Here is a 13218-nt window from a genome sequence, read left to right as displayed (position 1 = left end):
GGGGGCCTGGGAGCCAGCATCTAACTGGGGCGCAGGCCTGTCTGCTGTGCAGACCTGGCCCGCGGAGGGGCTGCCCCGGCAGGGGGCGGGGGTGCTCCTATAAGATGAGACTGCTGGGCACCGGGTCTGTGTCTGGCCGGCCTTCGGCGGGTCCGGGGTCCCGTGCTCTGAGCCAGTACTTCCTTCCCTGCAGGACTTAGTGAACATCGAGATGTTCCTGACAGCCAAAGAGGTGGAGGAGTCCCTGGAGAGGCGAGAAACAGCCACCTGCCTGGCCTGGTGCCACGACAACAAGTCCCGGCTGCGCAAGATGAAGGTGTGCGGGGCTGCGCCTGGGCGGGGCTCCTGGGGGCGGGGCTGCGCCTGGGCGGGGCTTCTGGAGGGGCGGGGCTGCACTTGACAGGGTTCTTGGAGGGGACAGGGCGCGCCTGGGCAGAGCTTGCAGGGTGGGGAGGCAGCTTCGCCACCTGCAGTAGAGCCGAAGTGCTTTCACCTGTTGGTTCAGAGTTCTGGGGTTCTGATTCATAGTGGAGGATTATTGGGTTTGGTATGGGTTTTGGGGTTTTATTGGGGGTGGCGTTTGGGTTTTAGGTAAAATCCCAGAAAAGTGTACCCCCTCTGCATTACGGTTTGGCCAGAAGTTCTGAGCACGAGGTGTTGACCGGGCTTGCGCTGCGCGTGGCCGCTGCGGGGGGGTTGGCGCCGGGTCGGCCCACACACACGTGGGGAAGCCGGTGGGAGCGGGTACCCGCCTGCCAGGGTGCAGAGTTCTAGGCTGGGATATTCTCCAATACAGCCTTTCTTGAGACCCACAAGCAGCTTTAAAAATAGGCACTTAAACGTAAATTGCAGAATTTAAACATGCTTACTGAAAGGTGTCATTTGCCTTAGGGCTTGCAGAAATGCTTGATTGTATTAACCTTTCCTGCCTCTGTCAGAAAAACTTTGTCTTCTGTGTTCTAAACTGAGTGCCTCTAACCCCGCCCCGTTGAGCTTGTCGTGTGCACATAGTCACCAGCCAAGGGTGACACTCTCTGCCACTCAGGGCCGCCAAAGCGAGCACGACGCGAAGACGGGACGGAAAAGTAGAGTGGCCAGTGGCCCCCCTAAAGAGAGTGAGGACCTTGGTATGGAGACCATAAAAGGAAGGCCAGAGTTGGTATGTAACACGCGCCCGCTCTCCTGCTCCACCCCACGGCCGTGCGCTCGGTGGGGGCCAGGGCAGAAGGAAAATAGGCCTCCGGTCGCGAAAGGCGGTTTCTGCAAGCCCTGTTCCCTCCCAGAGAACACCACTGCTTGGCCAGGGCACACCACGTGGGCCGGGTCAAAGCGGGGGCCTTGCAGCTACCAGGGGCGGGCTGGCAGGGGCCGAATCCACGGATGGTACATTCCTGTGACCTCGCCATATAACTTGAAGGAGCATAAGTAGTCGTCCAGAAGCGCACTTGGAGAACAACCTGACGCCACCGGAACGTGCTCAGTACAAGATAGCGTCTGAACACAAGTCAGTGCGCAGGCACTGTACAGTTCGTACATGTGTGGGCACACGTGAGCTCCTGCACTAGATCACACTCGCAGGCCGGGGAGGGGAGGGAGCTGGGGCGGGGGGTCAGGGGTGCCCGTGCCAGATGCCAGGGATCCCTCAGAGCAGTGATGAGATTCTAGACGAGAAAAGAAACTCTGAGACCCACGTTTCCCGCAGTTGAGAAATACATCCAAGGGTAGGCGCAGCAAGGAAAGTCTCCGGAGTTGACCTGGGTCTCTGGACACGTCAGGCTAACAGAGGCAGCAGCGTGTGTGCTGCGTGTCTGCAAACTCAGAAGGGGTCATAAGTGGGAGAACGCCACGCCTTTGTCAGACAGCACGGGGCGTGTTCAGCCAGCAGCACATGACGTCACCCAGATCGTAGCCGTCCACGTGGAGTGTGACCGCCTGCTTCCCTCTCAGCGGACTGTTTGAAGGTTAACCTGGAGAGCAAAGAGCCACCGTAAATAACGCAACACATTTCCACGTGTCAGTTGTGTAAAGCTGTGGCCCAGCGTTTACCCGTGACGCTCCTCGGCTGCACATCCACCGGCGGCCCCAAGCGGAAGCAGTCACCGGTCCCCGGAGGCAGACGGGGCCTCTCCCCAATGCTCCCCCTCTCGGCCCTGCTGGTCTGGCCTCTGAAGGGGACGTGTCCTCTTCACTGGTTTGTGCGGCACCGCCCAGGCGGCCTGCGCCCTTCCCACCCAGTCGGGGGTCAGGACAGACTGCTGCCCAGGGTTTAGTCCCCCGTGCAGAGGGCAGGGAGTGGGGCTCGGGCTGGGAGACCGCCTTCCCTGAGCACCTGTGGGGTGGATGTGTGGGCACCAGGTAAGTGGCTCTCTGCATCTCTGCCGTGCCTCGGATGCCCTGGGCAGTACAGTCTGGTGGTCAAGTCAGCCCGGCCTCACCCCGTGTCCCTGGGGCGGGGCTGGGGGCTTTGTGTAGGGTGTCCTCCCAGGGTCCGGCCCAGGCGCTTCCCCAGAATGCAGTGTGCACGCCGGGGCTTGGGTGGGGAGTCGCGGGGTTGGCAAACCTGAGTTGAAGCGTCAGGCATAGAGCACCGTTCACGCCACCTTGCGACCTGGGCGCTGTGGCAGTGACAGTGAGGTTTGCGTCCTGTTCTGTTAATTCCAGGTATTCTGTCTCTGATGGAAACCATGTTCAAGATGTGATCATCTAAATTACTTCTCTTGTAAAATAATCCAGGTTTTTCACCTTAGGTCATGAAAGATCACTTTGCCTGCTTGCCCTCTACCCCCAACCGCAGGGGTTTTAGCCCCAATTGGATTGATATCGCCAAGATTTCAAAGTTAATTTGGGCTTCCATACAAGCGACCCCCCTCGTTGGGGCCCCATTAGCCGCCCGCAGAGTCTCCCGTGGAGCTTTGCGACTTACGCCTCCCAGGTGACGCCTTTGGGAGATGGCCACCTCCTGGCACAGCAGCCCCAGCCCCCCCGCACCCTCGGCAAATCCTGGGGCTCCTGCCCCTTCCAGGAACCAGCCCCTGACTGGCTCTCGCTACCTCTGCCTCCTTCACCTGGTCCTGGCCAAGTGCCCCAGGCCCCCCACCCCCCCGCCCCGGGCCTCTGAACTGGCTCATCCCTCTGCCTGGAGCATTCTCTCGGAGTTCTCACGGCCCCCACCTTGAGGGTCCGCGCCCAGCGCTCCCTCCCTCCCACCTACCGGGTGCCCAGGCCTCAACGCTGCCCGGCTCCGGAGCCGCCTGGCGGTGGAAGGCGCCCCGTGTGGCTGAGGGCTGCCGGCCGGCGAGGCTGGAGGTAGAGGAGGGCGCACGCTCGCTGACTTACAGGAACTGGGCCGCTTGTCTGTGCGGTTACCCACCGCCCTCTGCGCTGCCGACGGCCCACGCTGCTTCTCGCCCCCGGCACCGCCTGCCGGCCCTCCCTGCCCTCCCCGGCCTGGCCCGAGGGACGCACTCGGGGTCACGCTTGGCCGAGGCTGCGCTGGGAGGGGCCGGGCCCAGAAAGCCACGACTGTGATTGAGATCGCGGTTTCAGTGGCAGCCCTGCCTCCCTGGCGACTCGGAGCGGCTGTCGCTGTGCGCGTGGCCTCAAGCTGGCACGTGGCTCCGGTGACCCCGTGTAAGCTGCCCGTTGTCTTGTCTTCACCCTCAGAGCTGCCTGGAGTTCAGCCTCAGGATCCAGGAGTTCATTGAGCTCATCCGGCAGAACAAGAGGCTGGATGCTGTGAGGTAGGCCTTTCTCCTGACTCTCGGGGCGGGCGTTTCGGGTCCCCTCCCGGTCTGGTTTGGGGCAGGCAGGGCGGGTGTCTGGCAGGTCTTCTCTGGCTGGCTGGGCCCTGCCCAGGGACGCACTGCCCTGCTTCTCTCCCATTGCTGAGCGGGGGTGAGGCCACGGGCGCCCCCGACAGGGCCAGGCCTCCACCGCACTCTTCCCGTCGTGGTTCCTGGAGCAAATGGCCGTCCCAGGTCAGGCTGTGGGCAGCGGGGAGCACAGTGTCCCCAGGGCAAGAGAGCCCTGGGCAGCTGTGTCGGTCCTCCCGCTGCTGCAGCTTCAGCCTGGCGCCCTGAGCTCTGTCTCCTGGAGGCATGGGGCGCCGGGCTGGGGGGCTCCCAGCCCAGGATGTGGTGGTTAGAGGGTGGGCGGGGCCCGTTTTGCTCTCCACGGGGAGCCTCAGGGAAGGAGGCTGGAGTGCAGGCGTGGCGGCAGGGGTCCCCGCCCGCTCCTGCTGTTTCCACCTGCACAGACAGGGCTCAGTGCCCGGGGTCTGATCGGTGAACGCGAGTGAGGCTGTTCTGGGGGTCACTGCAGAGGCGGGAGGCTGGACCCTCTCTGGGGCCCCAGGGGCTGTGCAGGAGGAGGGGCGGGTCGAGTCAGATCCGGGTGCCATGGATGTCGTTGGGCCCGGTTCGTGGCACCCAGGGTCACCTGGAAGGGCTCGGGCAGGTACCGTTTCGTTCAGGCACTGCCTCTGGGTGTTCTCTAGGTGGGATTCTGTACTTGGTGCCTCGCAGCCCGTCCCCGTCCCCTAGAGGAGGGAGTGCCTGAGTACCGAGGCTTTCCGCGTGTCTGGGTGGGGGCGGGGCCCAGGATCCCGCAGCTACCGTGGAGCCGAGCTCAGCTTCCCGGCGCTGGGAGCACAGACTTCAACAGGCCGCGCTGTCCTTTTCCAGACACGCGAGAAAGCACTTCAGTCAGGCCGAAGGGAGCCAGCTGGACGAGGTCCGCCAGGTCATGGGCATGCTGGCATTCCCGCCGGACACGCACATCTCCCCCTACAAGGTAGGGTGCGCCTGGGGGCCCCGGGCGCTCGTAAGGTCTGGTCTGTAGTCACTGCCACAGTCGAGCGTGGCCCACGCACGACTTGTTCGTTTCCCGTCTTGGGCCTGGTTCGTGGGACCCAGGGTCACATTTCCCGTCTTGTTCCCATTATGCTGGTAAAAGAAACTTATATCAGGGCTTCCCTGGTGGCGCAGTGGCTGAGAGTCCGCCTGCCGATGCAGGGGACGCGGGTTCGTGCCCCGGTCCGGGAAGATCCCACATGCCGCGGAGCGGCTGGGCCCGTGAGCCATGGCCGCTGAGCCTGCGCGTCCGGAGACTGTGCTCTGCAACGGGAGAGGCCACAGCAGTGAGAGACCCGCGTACTGCAAAAAAAAAAAACAACTTATATCAGAAAACCTCCCGAAGCACGTCAGCTGCAAAGCGCAGCTCCGAGTGCCTGACCGCTCCCTTTCCCTCCCCGGGGGCGCCGCTCTCTGGAGTGCCTGGTCAGGGCTGGACAGACCGGGGCCTCTGCACGGCTCTGCCAGTGTCTCTCCTGACCTCGCTTGCTCCTGATCCGCTTTCTCTTCCCTGCGCCAGGATCACTGGGCACATCTGTCCTCGGTCCCTCCCCCTTGGGTGGCTCTCCTTGACCTTGAGGTTCCATGTGGGTCTGGGCAGGGGCATACCCCCCACAGCTGTGGTCCTTTTGAAACCTGGGGGCCGCCCTAATGACCTTTGAACCTTCTCTTGGAAAAACACCCCAAGTCCCGTCCTGTAAAACCTAAGAAGTTTGACGGCCCCCCTTCATTCCTTGCCTTCTCCTTCCCCTGAGGTTCAAACTGGCTGTTTTCTCTGGGGTGGCCCATTGAGTCCTGGGTGCCGCCCACCACTGGTCTCCTCTCCTCAACAGCCTTTCTCAGTGTTTACAGTGTGAACAGGGTTTCCCAAATCCTGAAGTTGTGCTTCCTCTTGACGAACGATTCTATCTTTAAGTCATTCTTCTCTTCTTGGTTTTTGTTATAAACACTCAAGAGAAGCCGAGCCGCACCTTCAGCACTTTGCTCAGAGACAGCTCATCACCCACAGCTCCCCCGTCCACGAACACAGTTCGGCCAGGCTCCGCACACCTCGTAACAAGGAGCCCTCCCCCCAGTTCCCAGTAACATGATCCTCTTCCATCTGAGGCCTCATCACAGTGGCCTTGACAGTCCACAGCTCCTAGGTTTCTCTGCGGAGCCTGGGACGCTCCCTGCCGCTCTCCCCTCCTCCTCCTGGGCCCACCTTTTAATGGTCCATTTTGTGTGGCATCACCTCCAAGCTTCTAGCTGCTGCTCATTGCCCAGTTCCAAAGCCACACCCCCGTGTTTAGGTATTTGTTTCCTAAAGCATCCACTTCCGGTAGCAGGTTTCTGTCTTAGTCCCTTCTGGCGTCTGCAACAACACACCACAGCTGGGGGCTTGTGAACAGCAGAATGTATTGCTGATGGTTCTGGAGGCTAGAAGTCCGAGATCAGGTGCCAGTGGGGTCCGGTGAGGCCCTCATCCGAGTTGCAGCCTTCTGCTATGTCCTCCCGTGGCGGAAGGGTCGGGAGCGCTCTGGAAGCTCTTAGAGGGGCACTGATCCCTTTCATGAGGCTCCACCCTCGTGACCCCATTCCCTCCCAGAGGGCCTCCCTGACCATCGCCTTGGGCCTCAGCATTTCAGCGTGTGCAGGGAGAGGGTAAAGCCCCTTCTTTGTGTGGTGAACCAGCCCTGTGCTCCAGGCCTTGAAGCTGGTCTCTGTCCAAGGCCCTGAGTGTTTGCCCTGCAGCCCCGCCTGCCCGCAGAGTTCTGTGGGGCCCCTGGCAGACCCGGCCCCTGCCGCCCAGAGCGTGTGGCGCAGGCCTTCGGGAGGTGGCTGGAAGCGTGTCGCCCGGACTGAACTCACGCCTTCTGCAGTGTTTGGGAATATAAGTCAGCAGGTCACAGAGGTCTTCAGGTCTAAACTCAGGTTTCAACTCACAGCGTTGGGTCTTCCTGCTCTGGAGAGTTGTTAGAAGTGCAGGAAAGGCCTGCCTGCCCTTGGGGGCGAGATGGCCAGCTCAGGAGGGCACGGAGCGTGTCCCTTCCCTCCCCGATGTGGCCTTGCAGGGGCTGTAAAGAGCCAGGCGAGTGCTGCCATCATGGCTTTGTGGCCAGGAGGGGCCGAGCCTCAGAATGGGCTCCGGGCCAGGGCGGGAGCCACAGCCGCCAGGGCAGGCCACCCCTCCCCGGGGCAGAGCTCTCCACACAGCCTCCCACCCATGAAGATTGGTCAGACAGATTGAGCAGCACAAAAGAGAAGACCAAGATGACACAGGAGAACTTCGGCCCAGAGCAAGCGGGGGATCTAGGGTGCGGGAAACGCAGAAACAGAGCTGGGACAGTGGAGTGTCCTGGAAGCAGGAGCAGGGGGGCAGATACTCCTGAAACGTGCTGGAGCAGCCTGGTTAAGGGAGCGAAACCCTCGTCCCTCGTGGTGGGAAGTCACAGGCGTGTCCCGACGGCTCACGGCGGGAACGGGCCGAAGTGTTTTGTTTTGAGAGGCGGCTGTAGCAGAGGCTGCGCAGGGCCTCGGAGTCGGCACTGGGCAGTGCCAGCCCCGGGTGTGGACCTCATTCTCCGTGGACTTGGATAGAAGAAATATTAAAAGCGTTTCTTGAACGTTGGAGTGTGATGTGTACCGTACGCCAGGACTCTTGAGGAGCTCACACAGAACCTCTGGCTGTGCTTTTGTGTGTGTGTCTCCCCCTCCCTCCCTGCGCTCTCTTCTTGAGTCTAAACCTGGGTGGTTTTAGGCATGGACGTGATTTAATCTTCTCTTCTAGTAAGTGGTTTCCAGGAATAAGGCTTCTCCTTTCAGACCTTAATGCTCTTAGCAAGAGGCTCTTGCTCGCTCCGTGCTGAGCTGGCCTTGCAGCCCCAAGTCCTTGACTTGCCTCGAGGCCGCAGGACACGTGCTCTAGGGCAGCCGAGTCCCCGCCCAGCGAGTCGGTGTCCCAGAAAGCGAGTCAGCAGCGGGCTCGCCGCGGGCCGCCTGCGTGTTAGTGGGGTGACTCTTCCTCCCGTCACCTTTCATCTGCAGGGATGAAGAGTCGCGTTTGTTTGCTGTTGTCACCCCAACTCTGCCCCGCTTCTTCCAGGACCTGCTGGACCCGGCCCGGTGGCGGATGCTGATCCAGCAGTTCCGGTACGACAACTACCGGCTGCACCAGCTGGGGAACAACTCCGTGTTCACCCTCACCCTGCAGGCCGGCCTCTCGGCCATAAAGACACCGTATCCTTTGCGCTGGGAGTGGCTCCCCGTGTGCCCCTCTTAGTGTGGGGCTGGGGCCCAAGACCCCGCTTCTTAGCGCCCTCGTTCTCCACCTTGAAACGGGCGCTGCATCCCCCGGCTTCAGGCCCGTGCCTTAACTGGGCTGCAGCCCCACGGTGTTGAGACTGGGGGAGGGGGTGCCCAGTGGAAACCTGCCCAAACTCCACGGATCGAGCCATTCGGAACAGCCTCCCCCGTGGTGCCCGGGGGACCCCCTAGAACCTCGGCCGGCCCCCGCCCTCCTTAACCCGCGCGCAGGCAGTGCTACAAGGAGGACGGCAGCTCGCGGAGCCCCGACTGCCCAGTGTGCAGCCGCTCCCTGAACAAGCTGGCGCAACCCCTGCCCATGGCGCACTGCGCCAACTCGCGTCTGGTCTGCAAGATCTCGGGGGACGTCATGAACGAGAACAACCCGCCCATGATGCTGCCCAACGGCTACGTCTACGGCTACAACGTGAGGGCGGGGCCTGGGCTGCGGGAGGGAGGGGCGAGGCCTGTAGGGAGAGCGGGCGGGGCGAGCAGGGCTGGGCCCTGAAGGCCTAGGGCACGGGTACCTGCCGGAAGTAACTTCTCCGAAATGCAGTGACTTATTTCCCGAGCCTTGGTTCTGTGGGTTTCTCATAGAAACGTTGATTTAAACCATATTGGCCCGTCTTAATGCGCTTGGTCTTTCTTTTCAGTCCCTGCTGTCTATCCGGCAGGATGATAAAGTCGTCTGCCCGAGAACCAAAGAGGTCTTCCACTTCTCCCAGGCCGAGAAGGTGTACATCATGTAGGCGGGTCGCCGCACCCGGGCGGCTGCGGGCCCCTGCCTGCCTGCCTTTCTGTTTCTTGCGACCAAAGATCAGTGAGCAACGACAAACACTCTTGGGAAGAGAAGTAAGATTTAACAAGCTCGCACTTGATTTTGTAACAAGTCAGCTCTTCGACGCTTCTGAAGCGCTTTCCCCTTTCAGAGAAACTTCTTTAAAGACTGACCACGCGGAGGGAGGCTAGAACCTTTCACCATAGGAACTGATCCCTTCCCCGTGTTCCAGTTCCCTCCCTTTTGCTAACGAGGAACCCCGGGGGACAGGCTAGTCCTCGGCCGTGGCCCGGGAGCGTTGGTGGCCATGCCAGACTGCCCTGCGGCCACTCGGTGCCACGAGGGACCCTGTCACTTCTCTGTAGAGCTGCTGCCAAAACGCCAGCACCGCGGGAGGGGCCGGCCTCCAGGACCGCCGCCTGCCTGCAGCCGCGCCCACGGGGCTGTTAGGATGTGTGTAGGCTGGGTGTCATGTCACTCGTGCCGCCTTATCTCCCGCCTGAGAATGTATCCGTGGAAATCCACTGGACCGGGGTCTGCAGAGGCCTTGCCGACGGCTCCGTAACTTTAGCTCTAAACACTATTCATTGCAGAAGCCAATAATAGTTCAGTTGAAGTAAGCACCGATGACTTTCCAAATCAGATGAACCATCGTAGTTTACACGAAACCATATCGTAGAGGTTTGTATTCAGCGCTTATTTTTGCATGTTGATGTTGATTAGCTAATAAAATGTAAATGTAAGACACGGGAATGAAAGGGTTTCTACTTCTTGTTCCGCGTGCACATCCCACCCCGCCGGTGGTGTCTGCCACCTGGCCGCTGGTCCGGGGTGGGGCCTGGGTTGGCGGAGAGCTGCTCCCACGTGAGCTGCGTCCCAGAGTCCTGCCCCAGGGCCCCTTCAGCCTCACCGCTGCCCCCCCGGGCAGCACCTGGTAACTGGGGGTCCCTCTGGGGTCATTTGAGGCACCTGAAGCAGAGCGTGTCTCCTGCTGAGAAGGTGCCAGGCTGGGAGGAGGGGCCGCTGCTCAGATCTCCCCGCTGAACTTCGGCAGGGATGGTGCGGCAAGGGGGCTCAGGGTTAGGATGCGGGCGACCGCATGAGCCCCTCTGCCTAGCAGGTCGTGCCTCGGTGGAGGGCCCTCCCCTGCCCGCTGCTTCGGCCCCCTGCAGTCCAGAAGCTGCCCAGTTCCCTTTGGCGAGTTCCTCTTCTTAGTTCACACAGCTTCTGTCACGGTGGCCAAATGGGGCTCAGAAGCAGCTGGAGGCCACTCCGGCTTGGTCAGGGCAGGGCCACCAGCTCCACCAGGTCCCCAGCACCTGGCCCCCGGCGTGCTCTGTGCTGCGAATCTCTGTCCCCGTCGTTCCTGCAGACGTTTCCTGCTGGGACCGGCGCTGGGTTCTGCGGCCCCTGCTAACCACTCCCTCACGCCTGTTCCTGCCATGTTGGCCGAGCCTTCTGGGCTCCTTCGCCTCCTTCCTGACCTAACTGCTGTGCTTCCCCGACCCTTGACCCGCCGGGCTGCTTGCTGGGTGCTGGCCGCTGTGGCTCCCGGCCTTGGTCCCAGCTCTCTGCTCCTCTGCCAGGCGCCCACGCCGACCCCTGTGCCCGGGGTCCACATCCCAGAGACCACGGTCTCCAGGTCGTCGCTGTGTGCTCTGCTTAGTGGGGGCCGAGGATGGCAGCGCCGTCCGAGTGGGTCTCCCCGTGCCCATCTGCCACCAGTCAGGCCCCAGCGCACACGTGGGCTCCCGGCTCCGCAGGGGTGCGGGGCAGAGCTGTCCGCGGAGCGATGGGCTCCTTGCCGCCACCTGCACCGAGGGAGGGAGCAGCGGGGTCTCTGCTGGCCCCATCCCCATCCTCTCTGCCTGCCTTCCTGCCCTTTCCTTTCTGTAGAAGTAGGTCTTAACTGAGCACACGCACAAGGATGAATTTCTGCACGCGTGCTCGTGCGTGTGGCCCGAGGGCCAGCGGGCCCTCAGGGCTGCCCCCGGGTCCTTCCCAGGCCAGTGTTCCAGCAGCGGTGGTTCTTGGTGAGAGTGGCTCAACGGTTCTCAGACTTGGTGAAAGCAGAACCCTACCGTCGGCTCCCTGGGTGGCTCGCCCACGGGCAGGGGCAGCTCATCCTTTCCACCGTGTGCAGCGTCCCACTGGACGTGTGGAGGGTGACTTCCCGTCCACACACTGGTGGACACTTGGTTGTTTCCAGATAAACCTGCCCGGAGCGCTCTTGTGCGTGGCTTTTGCTGAACACACACACGTGTTTTGTGGGAGGAGTGCCGGTCTTGTGTTACCTTTGCTAGATAGACGGTTGGCCGGCATGGGCCCCCCCGCTCACACTGCCGCCGGTGCCCGGCGTTCCACATGGACTGCACGTGCTGTCGGCTGTGAGCACCCGCTCCCTGTGGGCTTGTTTAGTTGTGAAAATGGTATGTGTGGAAACACAGATCATAAGTCAACAGCTGGATGAGTTTTGCTAAATAAATGTTCACACACATTAGCCAGCGGGCCCGGGTGGCCAGCGCTCCCGGCCCCTCCAGACTGTCTGCCTGCCCTGCACACAGCCATCACGCCAGTTTTCATAACTCAGGTGAGTTTCGCCTTCACTAAAATCAAATCACGGACTGAGCTCTTGGTCCCTGACTTGTCTCACCCAGAAACTCCCGTGGTCTCTGTGGGCCGCTGCTTCCCTATGCACACCCGGCCTGGTTGTCCACCCGGCCATGGACACACAGGCGTTTCCCGGGACGTTGGCACCCCCGTCTCTGGACATTCCTTCTTCTCTCCTGGGTAAAAACCTGGAAGTAGAGTCCCTGTGTCCTGGTGTCGTCACGGGTTTATCGTCGCAGCCACCGAGGACTTCCTGGAGTGGCCACACGGTCCACACCCCTCCGCTCGCCCCACCTCATTCTTTGCTATGTGTGTTTGTGCTCTGCGTTTCCTGGGCTGGGTCTGCCTCACTACCCGCTGATAGGTTAGTCATAACTCTGTCAAGCCTTCTGCCCCTTCATCGTTGGATTACCGGTTATCTTCGTTAGTAGGGATTCATTACATAGTCTGGCTACCGACCCTTTGTCAGAAATATGTATATACACTTTATCGACACTGTCATTTGATCAGCCGAGGTTTCAATTTTAGTGAAGTTCAATTTATCAATTTCTTCTTTTATGGTGAATGCCTTTTCGTATTCTGCGAAATATTTGCCTATCTCAACATCAGAATGATATTCTCTTATATCTTCTAGAAGGTTTAGTGTTAGCTTTTATGTTTAGGTCTGTGATACATCACAAATTAACCCGTGTGTGTGGTCTGAGGGAGAGGTTGAGGATCATTTCTCCCCAGTGTGTTTACCTTGTTGTCCCGACATCAGAAGACTTTCTCCCCATTGAATGATGGCGGCTCCTTTGTTGGGAAAACCATCCCCTGACTCTCTGTCTGGGTCCCCTTCTGGATGTCCTCACACCACACTCCACCTCAGTCACAGGAACTTCAGTGGAATTCTTGAAACCAGGGAGTGCGAGTCCCTTTTGTTCTACTTATTTTCTAGGTTTTCAAGATTGTGTCAGCTGCTCTACATCCCTTGCACCCACATGTAAATTTTAAAATCAGCTCTTAAAATTCTACCGGGAAAAAAAAACAGTCCGCTGGGATTTAAACTGGAATTGCGTAGAATCTCAAGATCGATTTGAGGACAGTCTTAGTCTGCTCAAGCTGGGCGGTCCTGGAGGCCAGAGGTCCAGGACTACGGTGCTGGTAGTTGGGTCCTAGCGAGACCCCATCCGGCGCGTTCTCCCTGTGTCCTCCCAGGAGGGCACCAGTCCTGCTGCATCAGGGCCCCGCCCTTGTGACCTCACTTAACCTTAATTGCCTCCAAACAGTCACACGGAGATATGAGTTTGGGGGAGGGGGTGCCGATTCAGTCTGTAACAGGGACTTGAAAATCGGCAGTCCTGAGTCTTCTAACCCGTGAACACAGGCTGTCTCTCCACATGTTTATTCAGATCTACCTTCATTTCTCTCATTTACATTTTATAGTTTTCAGTGTACATACCTTGCACATATTTTGTTACTTTAACCCTAATTATCTCATGATCTTTCTATTTTATTTTTTTTGTGGTACGTGGGCCTCTCACTGTTGTGGCCTCTCCTGTTGTGGAGCAGAGGCTCCGGACGCGCAGGCTCAGCAGCCATGGCTCACAGGCGCAGCCGCTCCGTGGCATGTGGGATCTTCCCGGACCGGGGCACGAACCCGTGTCCCCTGCATCGGCAGGTGGACTCTCAACCACTGCGCCACCAGGGAAGCCC

General features: G+C 60.2%; 1 protein-coding gene across 4 annotated transcripts in view; it reads left to right on the top strand.

The window, feature by feature from the left end:
- The window catches only part of MAEA (macrophage erythroblast attacher, E3 ubiquitin ligase), a 31194-nt gene extending 21534 nt beyond the window's left edge, over positions 1 to 9660 (top strand). For 2 of the 4 annotated variants that reach the window (XM_004265189.4, XM_033419638.2), the window contains exons 4-10: positions 194 to 316; positions 1046 to 1159; positions 3664 to 3740; positions 4683 to 4791; positions 7936 to 8069; positions 8367 to 8562; positions 8789 to 9660. In XM_004265189.4, coding sequence (XP_004265237.1) covers positions 194 to 316; positions 1046 to 1159; positions 3664 to 3740; positions 4683 to 4791; positions 7936 to 8069; positions 8367 to 8562; positions 8789 to 8884 — 849 coding nt within the window. In that variant the 3' untranslated portion in view covers positions 8885 to 9660. The remainder of the gene's footprint in view (positions 1 to 193; positions 317 to 1045; positions 1160 to 3663; positions 3741 to 4682; positions 4792 to 7935; positions 8070 to 8366; positions 8563 to 8788) is intronic. The other 2 variants (XM_033419637.2, XM_012531368.3) reach the window with 2 other exon arrangements.
- The last annotated feature ends 3558 nt before the right edge of the window (positions 9661 to 13218 follow it).

This window comes from Orcinus orca, chromosome 4 (assembly GCF_937001465.1).
Source record: "Orcinus orca chromosome 4, mOrcOrc1.1, whole genome shotgun sequence".
NCBI lineage: Eukaryota > Metazoa > Chordata > Mammalia > Artiodactyla > Delphinidae > Orcinus > Orcinus orca.
Note: the sequence above shows the minus strand (reverse complement) of the source record. Positions and strands in the feature narration are given on the sequence as shown.